Source organism: Podarcis raffonei, chromosome 2 (assembly GCF_027172205.1).
Source record: "Podarcis raffonei isolate rPodRaf1 chromosome 2, rPodRaf1.pri, whole genome shotgun sequence".
In the NCBI taxonomy this organism is placed as follows: Eukaryota; Metazoa; Chordata; class Lepidosauria; order Squamata; family Lacertidae; genus Podarcis; species Podarcis raffonei.
In genome coordinates, this window is record NC_070603.1 from 84,699,444 (window position 1) to 84,712,143 (window position 12,700).

Sequence of the window (12,700 nt, forward strand, 5' to 3'; positions counted from 1 at the left end):
ATTAGCAAAGTCCACCCCTGCTCCTTTTCCAAAAGGGCTGTGCCTGCGGCTGCAGCTCTCTGTACATCTTCTGAATAGAGCTGGGTGAATCTGCCAGTTTTGGTTTCTCTTAGTTCCTCATTTTCCCAATCTTAACTTCAATTCTCCACATTTCCACATCGGTTTGTGGTTATTTTTAAAGTCCTTATGAAAATTCAGCAGCATTTCAGTTCGAACTTCTAATATACATGTTTTGTATGAAATTTTGCCATATATGCAGATTTTATGCAAAGCATATTTTCCCTTAATATGAATCACTTTTGTCATATTAATATAAGTCCGCTAGCTTATGCATTTTTAGGCACGCTTTACTGCGGTATGTGCATTCTTGTGCACGTTGCTTGACTAAAGAACTGCACTGCGAAATTTGCAGAAGTGTGAATTTCCAAGGGTGGTTGTGTTTTGTTTCATGTAGTGTTTTGGAATGTGCAAATTAAATGTGAAGTGAATTGAATTTCTCACCCACCCTTAGTGGGTGCTGAGACACCCTATGAGCAGAGCCAACCTGAGAAAACCCGATGGCCAGAACACTGTTTCATGTTGGGGGAAAATACTGTGATTTTTCTTTCCTCACAGGAGCAGGGAGATGACACAGCAGCCACTGCTGCTAATGGAAGTGTGACTGACTTGGCCTCACAAAACCAGAGCCAGCCACAACCTTCTGGCAAACCCACTTTGCATTCCCTGGGACTAAAGAAGCCTCCTCTTCACTCACTCATCCTGGACCTCACCCCTGTCAACTTTGTGGACACCGTCTGCATAAAGACCTTTAAAAACGTAAGGAGGGGACAACCACCAGGAAAGGGACACCCGTCATGAGAGAGTTGTTCTAAAAGTTGCCAAATCTAAAAGGCAAATCTGCCTCATGAGGAAGACCTCTGGAAAGGGAGGGGTTTCAGATGGCCTGAGCTGCTTGCCTGCCAGCTAGATGACTGAGAGCCAAACTCCATGTGAGGTTAAATGCAGCTTTGCATCTAAACCTGTAGGTTTCTTAAAATGCAGACAGCACCAGCTAAAGGTGCTGTGAAGAGAGGATTGATATGTAGCAGGATTAGAGAAGGAATTAAGCCCTTTCCTCCCCTGCTGGAGTCCTGAGGAAAATCCCTCCTCTGAAGCTGGTGTTTGTTTTGGGTTTTTGTTTTTTGCATTCCCCACTGGTGCTAATACTAACTTTAAAGGAGAGATTTAACATCGTGTCTCGTTGGCCCTTCAAAAGGGGTTTCCAACAAACTGTGGCTGCGATTACATTGTGATGGCTAATCTGTGCTTCTGAACCTTGCTCATCACCCGCTTTCATCTGTTAATTGCTTCTCTCTCTCTGCCAATCACATCTGTCACAGAAATTACTGGCATTTAAGACACCAAATAATCCAAATCAGTCAAAAATGTGAGGAAGGCATTTTATTTTCTCAGTTTTTCTTTGGCAGACACCTTAATCACTGCCCAATGGCCATTACTACCCACATAAAATTCATTGATTTCAGCAAAAAATTGCACAGGGAGGTCCATGCAGATAACATGTGGGCTTTGTGGAATAACTTCCTAGTGTCTGAAACTGCCCTGCCGTGGCAGGATAGGCAAATGCAACCCCTCAGGTTCCTGTGAAGTATCTTGTCTCAGTTGTTTATGCTTGTTGTCCTTGGCAGATATTTAAAGATTTCCAAGAGATTGAAGTGGACGTGTTTCTCGTCGGTTGCCATGGTAAGGAGTTCTAGGAAGTCACGGGTCAGCCACACCGCAGTAAGCAAGTCATAGCCTGTCAGGGGCTGGACTGGGAAGGAATGGTGGGAGCCACTGCCCCCCTTCTCCTGAACCTTCCCAAGGGCAGGAGGACAGTATTGATTTAGAACAGTGGTTTGCAGAGGGGCATAGTCCAGAGGGGGAAAGCTGGGAAATACTGGGTGAGGAACAGCTAGAAGAGGAAATACCAGGAGAGAGACGGCTAGCAGGTTCAGTATCTTTGGACAGCATTCCTGACCCCCCCCCCTTTGCCTAAGACTAGGTGGGCTCTGAGAGTGATAGAACACATAAAGCAGAGGCAACAAGCTCAGATTACCTGACGTAGGAGTGACGTAGATTAATGGGGGAGGAGAGGGTGAGCCTGTACAGTGGTACCTCGGGTTACATACGCTTCAGGTTACGTACACTTCAGGTTACAGACTCCGCTAACACAGAAATAGTATCTCAGGTTAAGAACTTTGCTTCAGGATGAGAACAGAAAATGTGTTCCGGCAGCGCGGCGGCAGCAGGAGGCCCCATTAGCTAAAGTGGTCTTCAGGTTAAGAACAGTTTCAGGTTAAGAACGGACCTCCGGAACGAATTAAGTACTTAACCTGAGGTACCACTGTACTGGGAACAATGCCATTTCTATAAGAGATATGCATTCCTTTGTCTCTCACTGTGATTATTAAAGAAACTAACTGGTAAGAACACTCCTTTCATTTGATCTGCTTCTTCACTGCCACCCGGGGAGGGATACGATTCCCCAAAGCCTAACATAACCTGAGAGTGTGTGCATCTTCTATCGCTGGTGATTCCTCCATTCTCGGCCTTGTCCTGGATGCGCACTTCCTCCTGCCCTTTGGACTTCTTCTGTTTCATAGTCACATTATTCCATCAAGCCTTTGAATTGGTTAAAAATGTGCTACTGAAGGGCAGAAGGAGCCAGTGATTCAGATGCTGTGGCAGAGGGTCCAGGACATAAGTGACTATAATTTGTGTTAAATGACAGTGGGACGCACAGTTGCTCATGCTAAAGTTTGAACCTGACTCTTGCTAACTATTCAGGATATGTGGCACAAAAGTCCTTGTATAACGTTGAGAATTCACTACATTTGCTTCAGCTGCTACTGGTTGGGGGTCCCACAACATCTGGAAGGCATCACAGCAGCCGACCTCTGCCCAGTCTAAATCTTCCTCTGCCCCCCCCCATTAGATCAGCAACTTCAAGGGCAAAAGTGTCTCCCATCTCCCCTGTGGTGGTAATAGCATCCGGGAATGATTTAGATCAGGGAAAGGGATGAAAAGGTGAAAGACTCTTTTCCAGAGCACCAGTTCCCAGAGCAACTGCAGGGGGCTGCTAGTTAGCTAAGCAGACACACTCCTCACACTAAGTGGGAGGTCCTAATCGTAGATCTCCCACATCAGCATTATCCCTGGTTTGGCCCTAAGTGAAGAAACTGCCCTGTGCCCTGGCTCTTACGTCATGCCCAACTTGTGAGCTCCCAGGGGTATCTGGGTGGCCACCATTGGAGACAAACCTTTATTCTGATCCAGCCAGCAAATCCCTATGTTTTTAGCTTAGAGGGGAAAACAGGTGATAGGTAGATCTGAGCATTCATGGTTAGTGTGGCTGGCATCAGTGGGCTGAAATGGCACCCTCACGTGGCTTTTCCTTGTCTTTCCCCCTGTAGCTTCTGTCATTACCCAGCTGGAAAGAGGCAATTTCTTCAGCCAGACCATCACCAAGCAGCACCTTTTCCCATCTGTACATGATGCTGTTACCTATGTTACCAGGAACCGGGGAGAGAGCTTGCCACAAACTGTCACAGTACGTAGTTAGCCTTTTCCTTTCCTTTCCTTTCCTTTCCTTTTCTGGCTGGAAACTTTAGTCCTAGAAATCTCACAGGGCAATATCGCATTGCTACTTCCAAGCCAGGCATTCAGACCAGAATAATGGATCTATTCCTCTACCTTGCTCAGCTCAGTCTTCCATCATATATGTCATTAGGCCTCCCTACATTGAAAGGCCAGTGCACACTCCACAGCCAGATCTGTAGAATGGGTGCACCATATCTCGAGTGTGCTAGGAAGACTCTCCCCATCCATTGTGTGTTCTGCCCATCAAATGTACATTGCTTTAACTAAGACACAGCCAATATACTAACCAGGAAGTTGCTTGATCAAATGCCTTCTTTGGCATGGACTACTAGTTTGCCTGAGGCAAGTCATTACTTCTTCGCCTTGACCTTGCTTCTACAACTGTAACATGGGACTTATCTTGTAGGAATTGCCATACCTGAGCAGTCATGCAAACCCCCAACATATGTGTTTTAATTGCAGGCAAGTCTGTTTGCACAAATGTTGGTTGTTGATCCGCATGTTCTGGTAAAATTATCCCATCACTTTTATTGTTGCAAAGAGTCTGACAAGAAAAGTGATGGGAAATTGCAGTAGAATTGTAGGATAACAGCCTCTAACTGGCAGTGTTGTGTAACATTCGTGCAGACATGTCAGGATGATCGCTCAATAAGCCAGTGACATTGTATAACATCTGTGCAAGTTACTTGTAAATGCTCAGTAAACTTGCTGGCCTGGAAGCTCCCTTAGAGGGGATGTTGTGAAAACAAGAAGCTATTTTCCATCCAGTTTGTACAAGAGTTATTCCTTAGGCAGATATTGACAGCTTCTTTGATGGACATGTAAAGTCTATGACTGAACAGGTGCTAGAGGAATCTATATACATCTCTATCAGAGATATGGGTACCTCAGATAGTGAACAAGTAAACGGAAGAGAACTGTTGAGTTAATTTGAGGTTCTCTCAGAAATCAAGGCTAGCAACTTTATTCTTCATCTTCACAGGATAACAACGCCACTAAAATGTAACCAGCGGAATCATCTGCTCCTCCAGTTCTCACAGAGGAGCAGCACCTTTTCAGATGACTGTATGAATTGCCCTTTTCAAAATAGTTATGTGGGATTCTCCACCACCGGGTGGTGGGAACCTGCTTTGGCTTTTTTTTGTGAGACTTATTGGGACCTTCAAGAAACTGAGACTCGGTTGAGGGCCTTCCTGCCCACCTACTTCAAAACTCCACAATTCCTGCCGGGGTGGGTGGGGGAGACCTCTTTCAGACATTGGAAGTGCCTCACTTGCTGCTGTGGCTACTTTTGGATTTTTCCACTGAACCTGCCAATTAATTTGGTGAAGCACAGGGTCATCTGCAGCATTCTCTACCTGTGTCAAAGTGCCTATCAAGCTGGAGAGGCAGAACACTAACATATTACTTCTGGGGGCCTTGAGTCCCAACTTATTCCTTCTCTCCTGGATTGCAATTTTAAAACCATGTCTGTGGCATCTCCAGTTACAAGGATCAAGTAATCAGTGATAAAAAGGACCTGTTGGAGAGCCACCATCATCCAGAGCAGAAAAGGTGGATCTAGACGGACTCTCTATAAAGCAGCTTTATATCTTTGAACTTGCCCCATTTCAATAGACCCTAACTACAGCTTGCTGAGACAACGTACAGGAGGCAAGGTCAAGAGGAATATTACTGTTTCTGGAAAATTATATATGTATTGAAATAATAAATGAATGGAAGTCTGACCTGAGAAAGATTTCATGTGAAAGAGCCCCACTGGAATGGGTGGAATGCGCTGGCACCCACCTCTTAATTTGTTTTAGATATGTGGAATCTTATATATCAAATGTCCTTGCCCATTTTGTATGAGGTATACATTTAGCAGAGTGCGACTAACAACTGATGTAATTGCAGAAAATATTCCGGACATACATTTTTGTTCTGCCTGAGTGTTGTTACAGTTTTTCTAAGCTTTGCTAAACTCCATTCACTTCAGAAGAAATCAATGAATGCAAACCCCAAACCCCAAGGTCAAGAAAAATGTAAATATGTACAGATTTTCAGAAATGAGATACTATGTCCTTTATTATTGTTGTTATAAATTTGTGGGGGACCCCCCCAAAACCCTAAAAATTAATAAATGGTAGGTTTTTGATTAATGGATGAAAGTACAAGCTGCAGGACCGTGCCAGACCAGGAATCCCTGGGCTGGCTTATGCAAACTAGCCTGGCTGGCCTAGTGCAGAGTAAATCTGTTAACAAGACAAAAGGGGTTGATGGGCCATCTGAGAGGAATCCATTGACTTGGGGAGACAGATGCTACCAAGGTCGTGGTGTGTGTGTGTGTGTGTGTGTGTGTGTGTGTGTGTGTGTGTGTTTGAGGTGACAGGAAAAGGGAGTCTGGAAGCAAGGGGTTCTGGGAAGGAAAAAGAGGAAGAAAGGCTGGGTTCCATCTTTGGGGAGGCTGGCTGCAGGCTGGATGGGAGAGATGCCTTAGACTTCAGGGATGCACTTCTGCAGGGTACAAGCATCTCCTGAAATGTCTATGCTTGAAATGACCAAGATCTGGACTCCCTCCATGCAGACTGAAGGTGTAAATAGGTGAATAAACCGTATTTCTTAAAGCCACGATAGTCTCCGTTGTGTCTCAATTTTCCAAAGGACCACAGACCCTGGGTGACTGCCTGGAACCCCATGGACTCTTGCCGCTAACTGACCCACATACACACACAGAGGCACACAACTTTTGTAACATTATTTCTCACTTATGCAATTTATGGTTCCCGTCATACCAGATTATTTCCAGAATAATCTGCCCAAGTATTAGGGCAGAATGGAACAGCAGTTCATTCTCAGATGCATTCAGAGCATGGTCAACAACTAATGAGAATTTTAGACATCACGTGTAAAATAAGTTAACATATCAAATCTAAATAATGAAATGAATTATTATCCAAAAGCTGCTAATTACCATAATGGCCAAGTCACACACGAGTCTCTATGGTCTAGGCACAGATTGGTCCAATGCACAGCCCAAAGGCCACATGTAGCCCTGTGTAGGGAAGTTTTTAATGACTGATGTTTTAATGTATTTTTAATCTTTTGTTGGAAGCTGCCCAGAGTGGCTGGGGAAACCCAGCCAGATGGGTGGTAGACATAATACATCATCATCATCATCATCATCATCATCATCATCATCATCATTATTATCTGCAGCCCTCAATGCCTTTTTTTGTGGCCCTCAGTAACATTTGACACACACACCCGGCCCTTGTGCTGCCTTTCCAAAGCCGGGTATGGAGGCACTGGGCTTTGGGAAGGAGGCATGAGGGCTCTGACAGAGTCCTAGAGTTCTCCTGCCTGTTTCTCAATGCCTAGTTAGCACTTTCCCAGCTTTAGGGAGGAGCTGGGAGGGCTCTAGGACCCTGCCTGAGCCTAGAGCCTCCTTCCCAAAGCCCAGAACTTCACTTAGCCAGCTTTGGGAAGACAGCACGAGGGTTGGGGGGGCGCGTCAAATTTTGGGCTTGCTTCTCCCCACCCCCACTGCCACCTCCACGTGACAAGGCTATGAGCAGCCTGCAGGTTCCATGTTGAAGTACCCTTGCAGCCATCTTGGTATGAAAAGCTGGGCCGCCCTGCTAGGGTTTACACATCACCCCAAAAAAGGACTAAACAAGACAGGGATTTGCACGAAATGCTAATGAATATGTATATATGCAAATTTAGAATGACTATAGCTCAAATAACAATAAATCCATCTCAGCATAATGGGGGAGACTGTGAGCTGTGTGGCAGCTCAATCTGCTGTCCATGAGCTTGCTGTCGATGGGCAACTTCAAGGGCCCTCCTGTCCCCCTTCTTATGGCAGAGCAAAACATTTGGCACCAGCTTGTCTGCAGGAGTTGCCAGAAGGAGGTGTACGAGGCGCCATCCCACCAGATTCATGTAGGGTTTACTCCTTAGCCTTTTCTTCTCCTGAAGATATCCCGCAAGGCAGTGGGGATTTAGGATCAGAGTTTTCCTTCTGGTTGTACTATGGACATGGAAGGGGAAGCGAGGCTGCTTCATTGCTCACCATTAAAGGGTACCTTCTGGTACAGAATAACACGCCTTGTATCTCACAGCTTTAAGGATAACCCTTGGTTGCCCGGGATGGAAGACAGAGAGGGGCGTGCAAAGGCAAGTAAAACAGGCAAGTAAAAACTAGCCAACTGGACAATGGTAAGGTTCACACCCATTGCTCTGCCCACTTTTGCTTCTTGCCCCGCCCACAACTTACAAGTGGCCCCAAGCAGGTTGCCAACAAGGGAATGTGGACCTCAGGCTAAAAAAGGCTCCATGCTTCTGGTATGCAGAAGCGGGCCTGATTTAGTTCAATATAACTTTCGTGGCTATAATGAGGCATCTGATCAAGACTTGTATTTTAAAATGAGCTTAAAAATATATTTGCAGATGCTTGTGTGTTTCATGCCAGGCATAAAGCAGCTGGCTGGGTGCTTTAGCAGTTGTTTGTCTTCCTGCTCAGAGGCCCCTCTGATTTATAACAGTAGCAGGAGACACGTTTCTCAAAGTTGTAAAAGGAAATTACAGGCTGGGAGCAAAAGGTCATACTGACCATACATATTACAGAATACAATCAAGCTGCAAAAACACAATTAAGAGTTGGTAAATAGTGAGATTTATTGGTTAACAGAAAATAATACTAGGTGCCTCCCATTAGACTTGAGCCATATTTTCATAAGGTTAAAGGGCAAGAGCTAATAGAAACAGCAGCTGGCTTGAAAGGGGGGTGTAAATTTAAGGGGTTGCTTTTGGAAAGTGTTTTTACTAAGTTCATTTTTACTTTGAAAAGGCCTTTGCTTCTAAAAATCTATATATGTTATGTATGAAATATATTGGCTTAAATGTAATTATGCAAAGGATTTAGAAAGTAAGAAATGTTAGATTCTTATGTTAGATTCTTATTTCATTGATGGTGTGTGAGAAGGTGAACCCAAGATCTCTGTTTAAGATAAAAATTTAAAACCATTAGCCATCTGTTTTGGAGTGAATAGGGCAATAGGGCAAAGATGATCTAATAATTAAGGTGCCTTGTCGAGGCAAATGTAAGATATATGGCTACTTGTCTGCCATTTATGGATAGAAGGAAATATAGCTCTTTGTCTCCCATAAAAGGTAATAGGAAATGGGTGTATCTTTTATGATTGGTTCTAGCAAACAGCCAATAGGAATTTCAACCAGGCTGATTGGACAGAGGCAGCCAAAGGAGGAGCAAGGGGGCTGGGCTGAGGAAATATAAGTGCTGGCCATCAGGGCTGGAGTGGGCAGAGCTTTGGTAACCATATACCACTGTGTCTCTCATTTATTTGTCTGACAAATAAATTATTATTTTAATTTATCTATTGCTGCGTTGAATATTTCATTTCAGCTAAGCGTTAACCACAAGCAGGGTGCTACAATATGGGATTGCAGATAAACAATTTAACTGTACTTTTAATGTTTCAGTGTTAGCAGTTGCTAATACAGAAATAATAATAATCTCTATACATTCTGGCAAGCGACCTTTGGATTTCGGCCTCAAAGCTGCCAGAAGATAACTTCTTTTCAGATAAATGAGGGATGGTAAATCAGGGATGGTAAATTGCTATAAATCTAATCCTGGGTTTTATTAAACATTGTCCTGCTTTGTTTTTACTAGCTCACCCCATCTTTTCTTAAACAAGCCTTACATAGTTTTAATTTGGATGATTGATGTGCTCCTTTAAGAATCCTCCCACCTCCATTTAAGTCCCCTCCAGTGACTCAGAATTTTACCCAAAGCCCAAAGGCCCAAATGACATTACATTTGACTGCTGAGACAAAAAAATTGAATACAACCTAAATAATACATAAAAGGCCTTCATAATTAATTCACCAGGAATTTTTGGCTTCATTGCTCAATTGAGTGGTGGTGCTGGGGGTAGGGAGGCTAAAATATAATTTATTTATTTAGTAGATTTCTAACCTGCTTGTTATTTAAAAAAAAATATCCCAGAGTAGGGCACAAAATAACTGACAAAGCACATAATAAAATGTAAGTTATGCAAAATAATATAACATTTTAAAACACTGACAGCAGCAAAACACATTGATGCAGAAGAGATATGAGAAGGTTGCTCGGGAAGAAATGTGGCCCTAAGCAGTGGTGGACTTTGGGCTCGTGCTCTTTGCTATGCTAAAATTCACACACACACACACACACACACACACACACACCCCTACCTCTCGAGCTCTGTTCTACAGTATTCTTGTGGCATCCCTTGCAGTGCAGCACCCAGTACAACCACATTGGTTGTGCTACCCTAAAACTTCCTCTGCCCTCAGGTTGGAAAAGGTTCCTCTCCCTGGCCCAGCCACAGTGTTCTGCAATAACCGAAACTTCCAAACCAAGCCCCAAAGCAGCGCCACTTAGAGCACATAGAGTAACTTAGAGTAATGCAAAGACGAGGTTACCAGCACATGAAACACTGTGGGCAAGGTATCCCTGCCAATGATTAGTTGTAGCTGATCACCCTTGGCCACTGTGACTGCACTAAGCTATGTCTCAGGCCTGCCCAGGCAAGTTTCTTGTGTGCGCACATGCACTACAAACTGGCTCTAACCATTGTCTGAGTCCTCTATCCCATATCCCGCAAGTGTCCCAGAAAAACCAAGACATCCCTTTTTTTCTCGTGAGAGAATGGCTGACATTTTGGAAGCAGTGATCTTGAGCATTTTCTCACCATGATATTTCCTGGGGCAATGATCTCGCTCAGCACCCCAAAGCGTGCAGTTTTGGGCACCGTGCCTGAGAAAAGCGCTTTTTTCGGGGAGAAATCAGGGTGTGAAATTGTGCGAGATCATTATGTCCAAAACGGCTGCCATCCTCTCATGAGAAGAAAACGGGAAGATGGTGTCAAGGAAGATTGTGTCCCAGGATTTTGCTGTTGAGGTGTTGGAAGGTATGCTAATCTCCCACTTTACACATTGGCAGTAGCAGCACTGGTGACAGGGAAGAAAGGTAAAAGGTAAAGGACCTCTGGACAGTTAAGTGCAGTCAAAGGCGACTATGGGGTTGTGGGACTCATCTTGCTTGCAGGCTGAGGAAGCCGCCGTTTGTCCACAGACAGCTTTCTGGGTCACGGAAATGCCATTTACCTTCCCCCCACAGCGGTACCTATTTATCAACTTGCACTGGCATGCTTTCGAACTGCTAGGCTGGCTGAAGCTGGGACAGAGGAACGGGAGCTCACCCCATCATGGTGATTTGAACAGCCGACTTTCCGATCGGCATGCTCAAGAGGCTCAGTGGTTTAGACCACAGTGCCATCCCCCTGACACCAGTGACACTGATGCTAACTTGGTGGTGAGGTTCAGGCTACAGAGGTGCCCCATTGGGACCAATTTGGCTCTCTTGCTGGTGCCACCCATGCAGCCTTGATCTCCCCAGCACCTATCCTACCCTGTCCAAGTAAGCAGCAACAACACCAGTGTCAAGGGGGTGGCTCTACAGCTTCACCCCCTGTGCAAAGTGCAACAGCACAGAACATTCCATGTGCAGTCTAAGGGTAAGTGTTAAAGTCAACTAGCCAAGAGGTGGACAGTTGGAAGTATTGCTTAGTAACCATGCATAGTGGTGTGATATTTGATGAGGTAGCACGTGCCATAATTGGTTGGGTAGTTCTGGGGGAATTTTCCTCTGCATGTTTAGCTGAATGTCTCCCTGCTCTACAAGATCTGAAGTAAAGCAAGGCAAAACCTCTCTGTTCCTTTCTCAGTTATCCTGTTTTTTCCTCAGTAAAGAGATATCAAGATTTCTTTTCTCTCTGGACTCCATCTCCTTTACCGTAAGTGACTTTGCTAACACACACACCCCAACTGCTGTAACACTGGTGAAGGCTATTTCCTGTCTACTGTAAACTCTATAGGTTTTCCGAGAAATTGCCTATCCAGTTTTTGTTTTATTTTTTTACCGAAACGGCTTCTGAAGCAAAGCGTAAACCACCACTGTTTCCCTTTTTAAAAAAAAAGTTTGAGAATGTTTAGTCTTACTCTGAATCTATTTGTGCTTATTATAGAATAGTTACAACTCATCTCAATACGCAGTTGTAGCAGTGGCTGAAAGGAAGATAGTGGCCTCTAGCGCACAGTGGCACACATGACAACCATTTTCAAAGTGGTGTCTCCAAAACTGCCCCAGGTCAAGGGTTTGCTGATGATGGATACCGGAAATAGGGGCTCTCCCCTGGTAAATAGTTTTGCAAGCTAGTATGGTATGGTGATTAGAGTGTTGGACAAGGATCTGGGAGGCCAGAGTTCAAATCCTCACTTGGCCATGAAGCTCTCTGGGCGACCTTGGGCCAGTCACTGCTATTCAGCCTAACCTACCTCACAAGGTTGTTGTGGGGATTAAATGAGGAAGAGGAGAATCACATATGCCACCTTCAGCTCCTTGGAGAAAAAGGGTATAAATAAGATAGGGTAAATAAAAAGGGTATAAATAAATGCTATAAATAAGAAAAATGTTTAAAATGGACAAAAACAAATTTCTTGTCTCCAAACAACCCTGCTCACATAGTAAAAAGAGGTTTCCAGACTTCTGTAACAATAAGCAGCCCAAAGAGGACCGAAAGTGCTCAGCAACCACAGAATGTGGCCTGGCTGTTGTGGGAGGGAACGGAAAATCAGGAGAGGGGCCAGAGGGAATGGAATGGAATATCCCAGAAGAGGGCATAAAACACTGAGAGGAGCAGCGCATGTGTTGGGATCATAGCTGTCAACTTACAGATTTGAAAATAAGGGGCCAGCAGCCTTGAAAATAAGGGACCAGCAGCCAAAATAAGGGATTTTAGTCACCCAGTTAAAAGGGACCAGATAATTTTGGAGAGCAGCGCCAGCTTTTAGCCCTTCATTTCCAGAGGCTGCTGCTCAAGGCACCAGCTGATGAAACACTGCAATTAAATAACTACAAGCAGCAACCGCTTTTCGCGCAAAACAAAATCCAAGCTACGAAGATGCTGCTGCAGTTCTGTATCTTTTCTCTCGTGCTCCATCTGCAGCT

General features: G+C 44.5%; 1 protein-coding gene across 2 annotated transcripts in view; it reads left to right on the forward strand.

The window, feature by feature from the left end:
- The window catches only part of SLC26A6 (solute carrier family 26 member 6), a 40,551-nt gene extending 34,875 nt beyond the window's left edge, over positions 1-5,676 (forward strand). For both annotated transcript variants that reach the window (XM_053377937.1, XM_053377938.1), the window contains 4 exons: positions 616-816; positions 1,686-1,740; positions 3,453-3,589; positions 4,622-5,676. In XM_053377937.1, the coding sequence (XP_053233912.1) occupies positions 616-816; positions 1,686-1,740; positions 3,453-3,589; positions 4,622-4,645 (417 nt within the window). In that variant the 3' untranslated portion in view covers positions 4,646-5,676. The remainder of the gene's footprint in view (positions 1-615; positions 817-1,685; positions 1,741-3,452; positions 3,590-4,621) is intronic.
- The last annotated feature ends 7,024 nt before the right edge of the window (positions 5,677-12,700 follow it).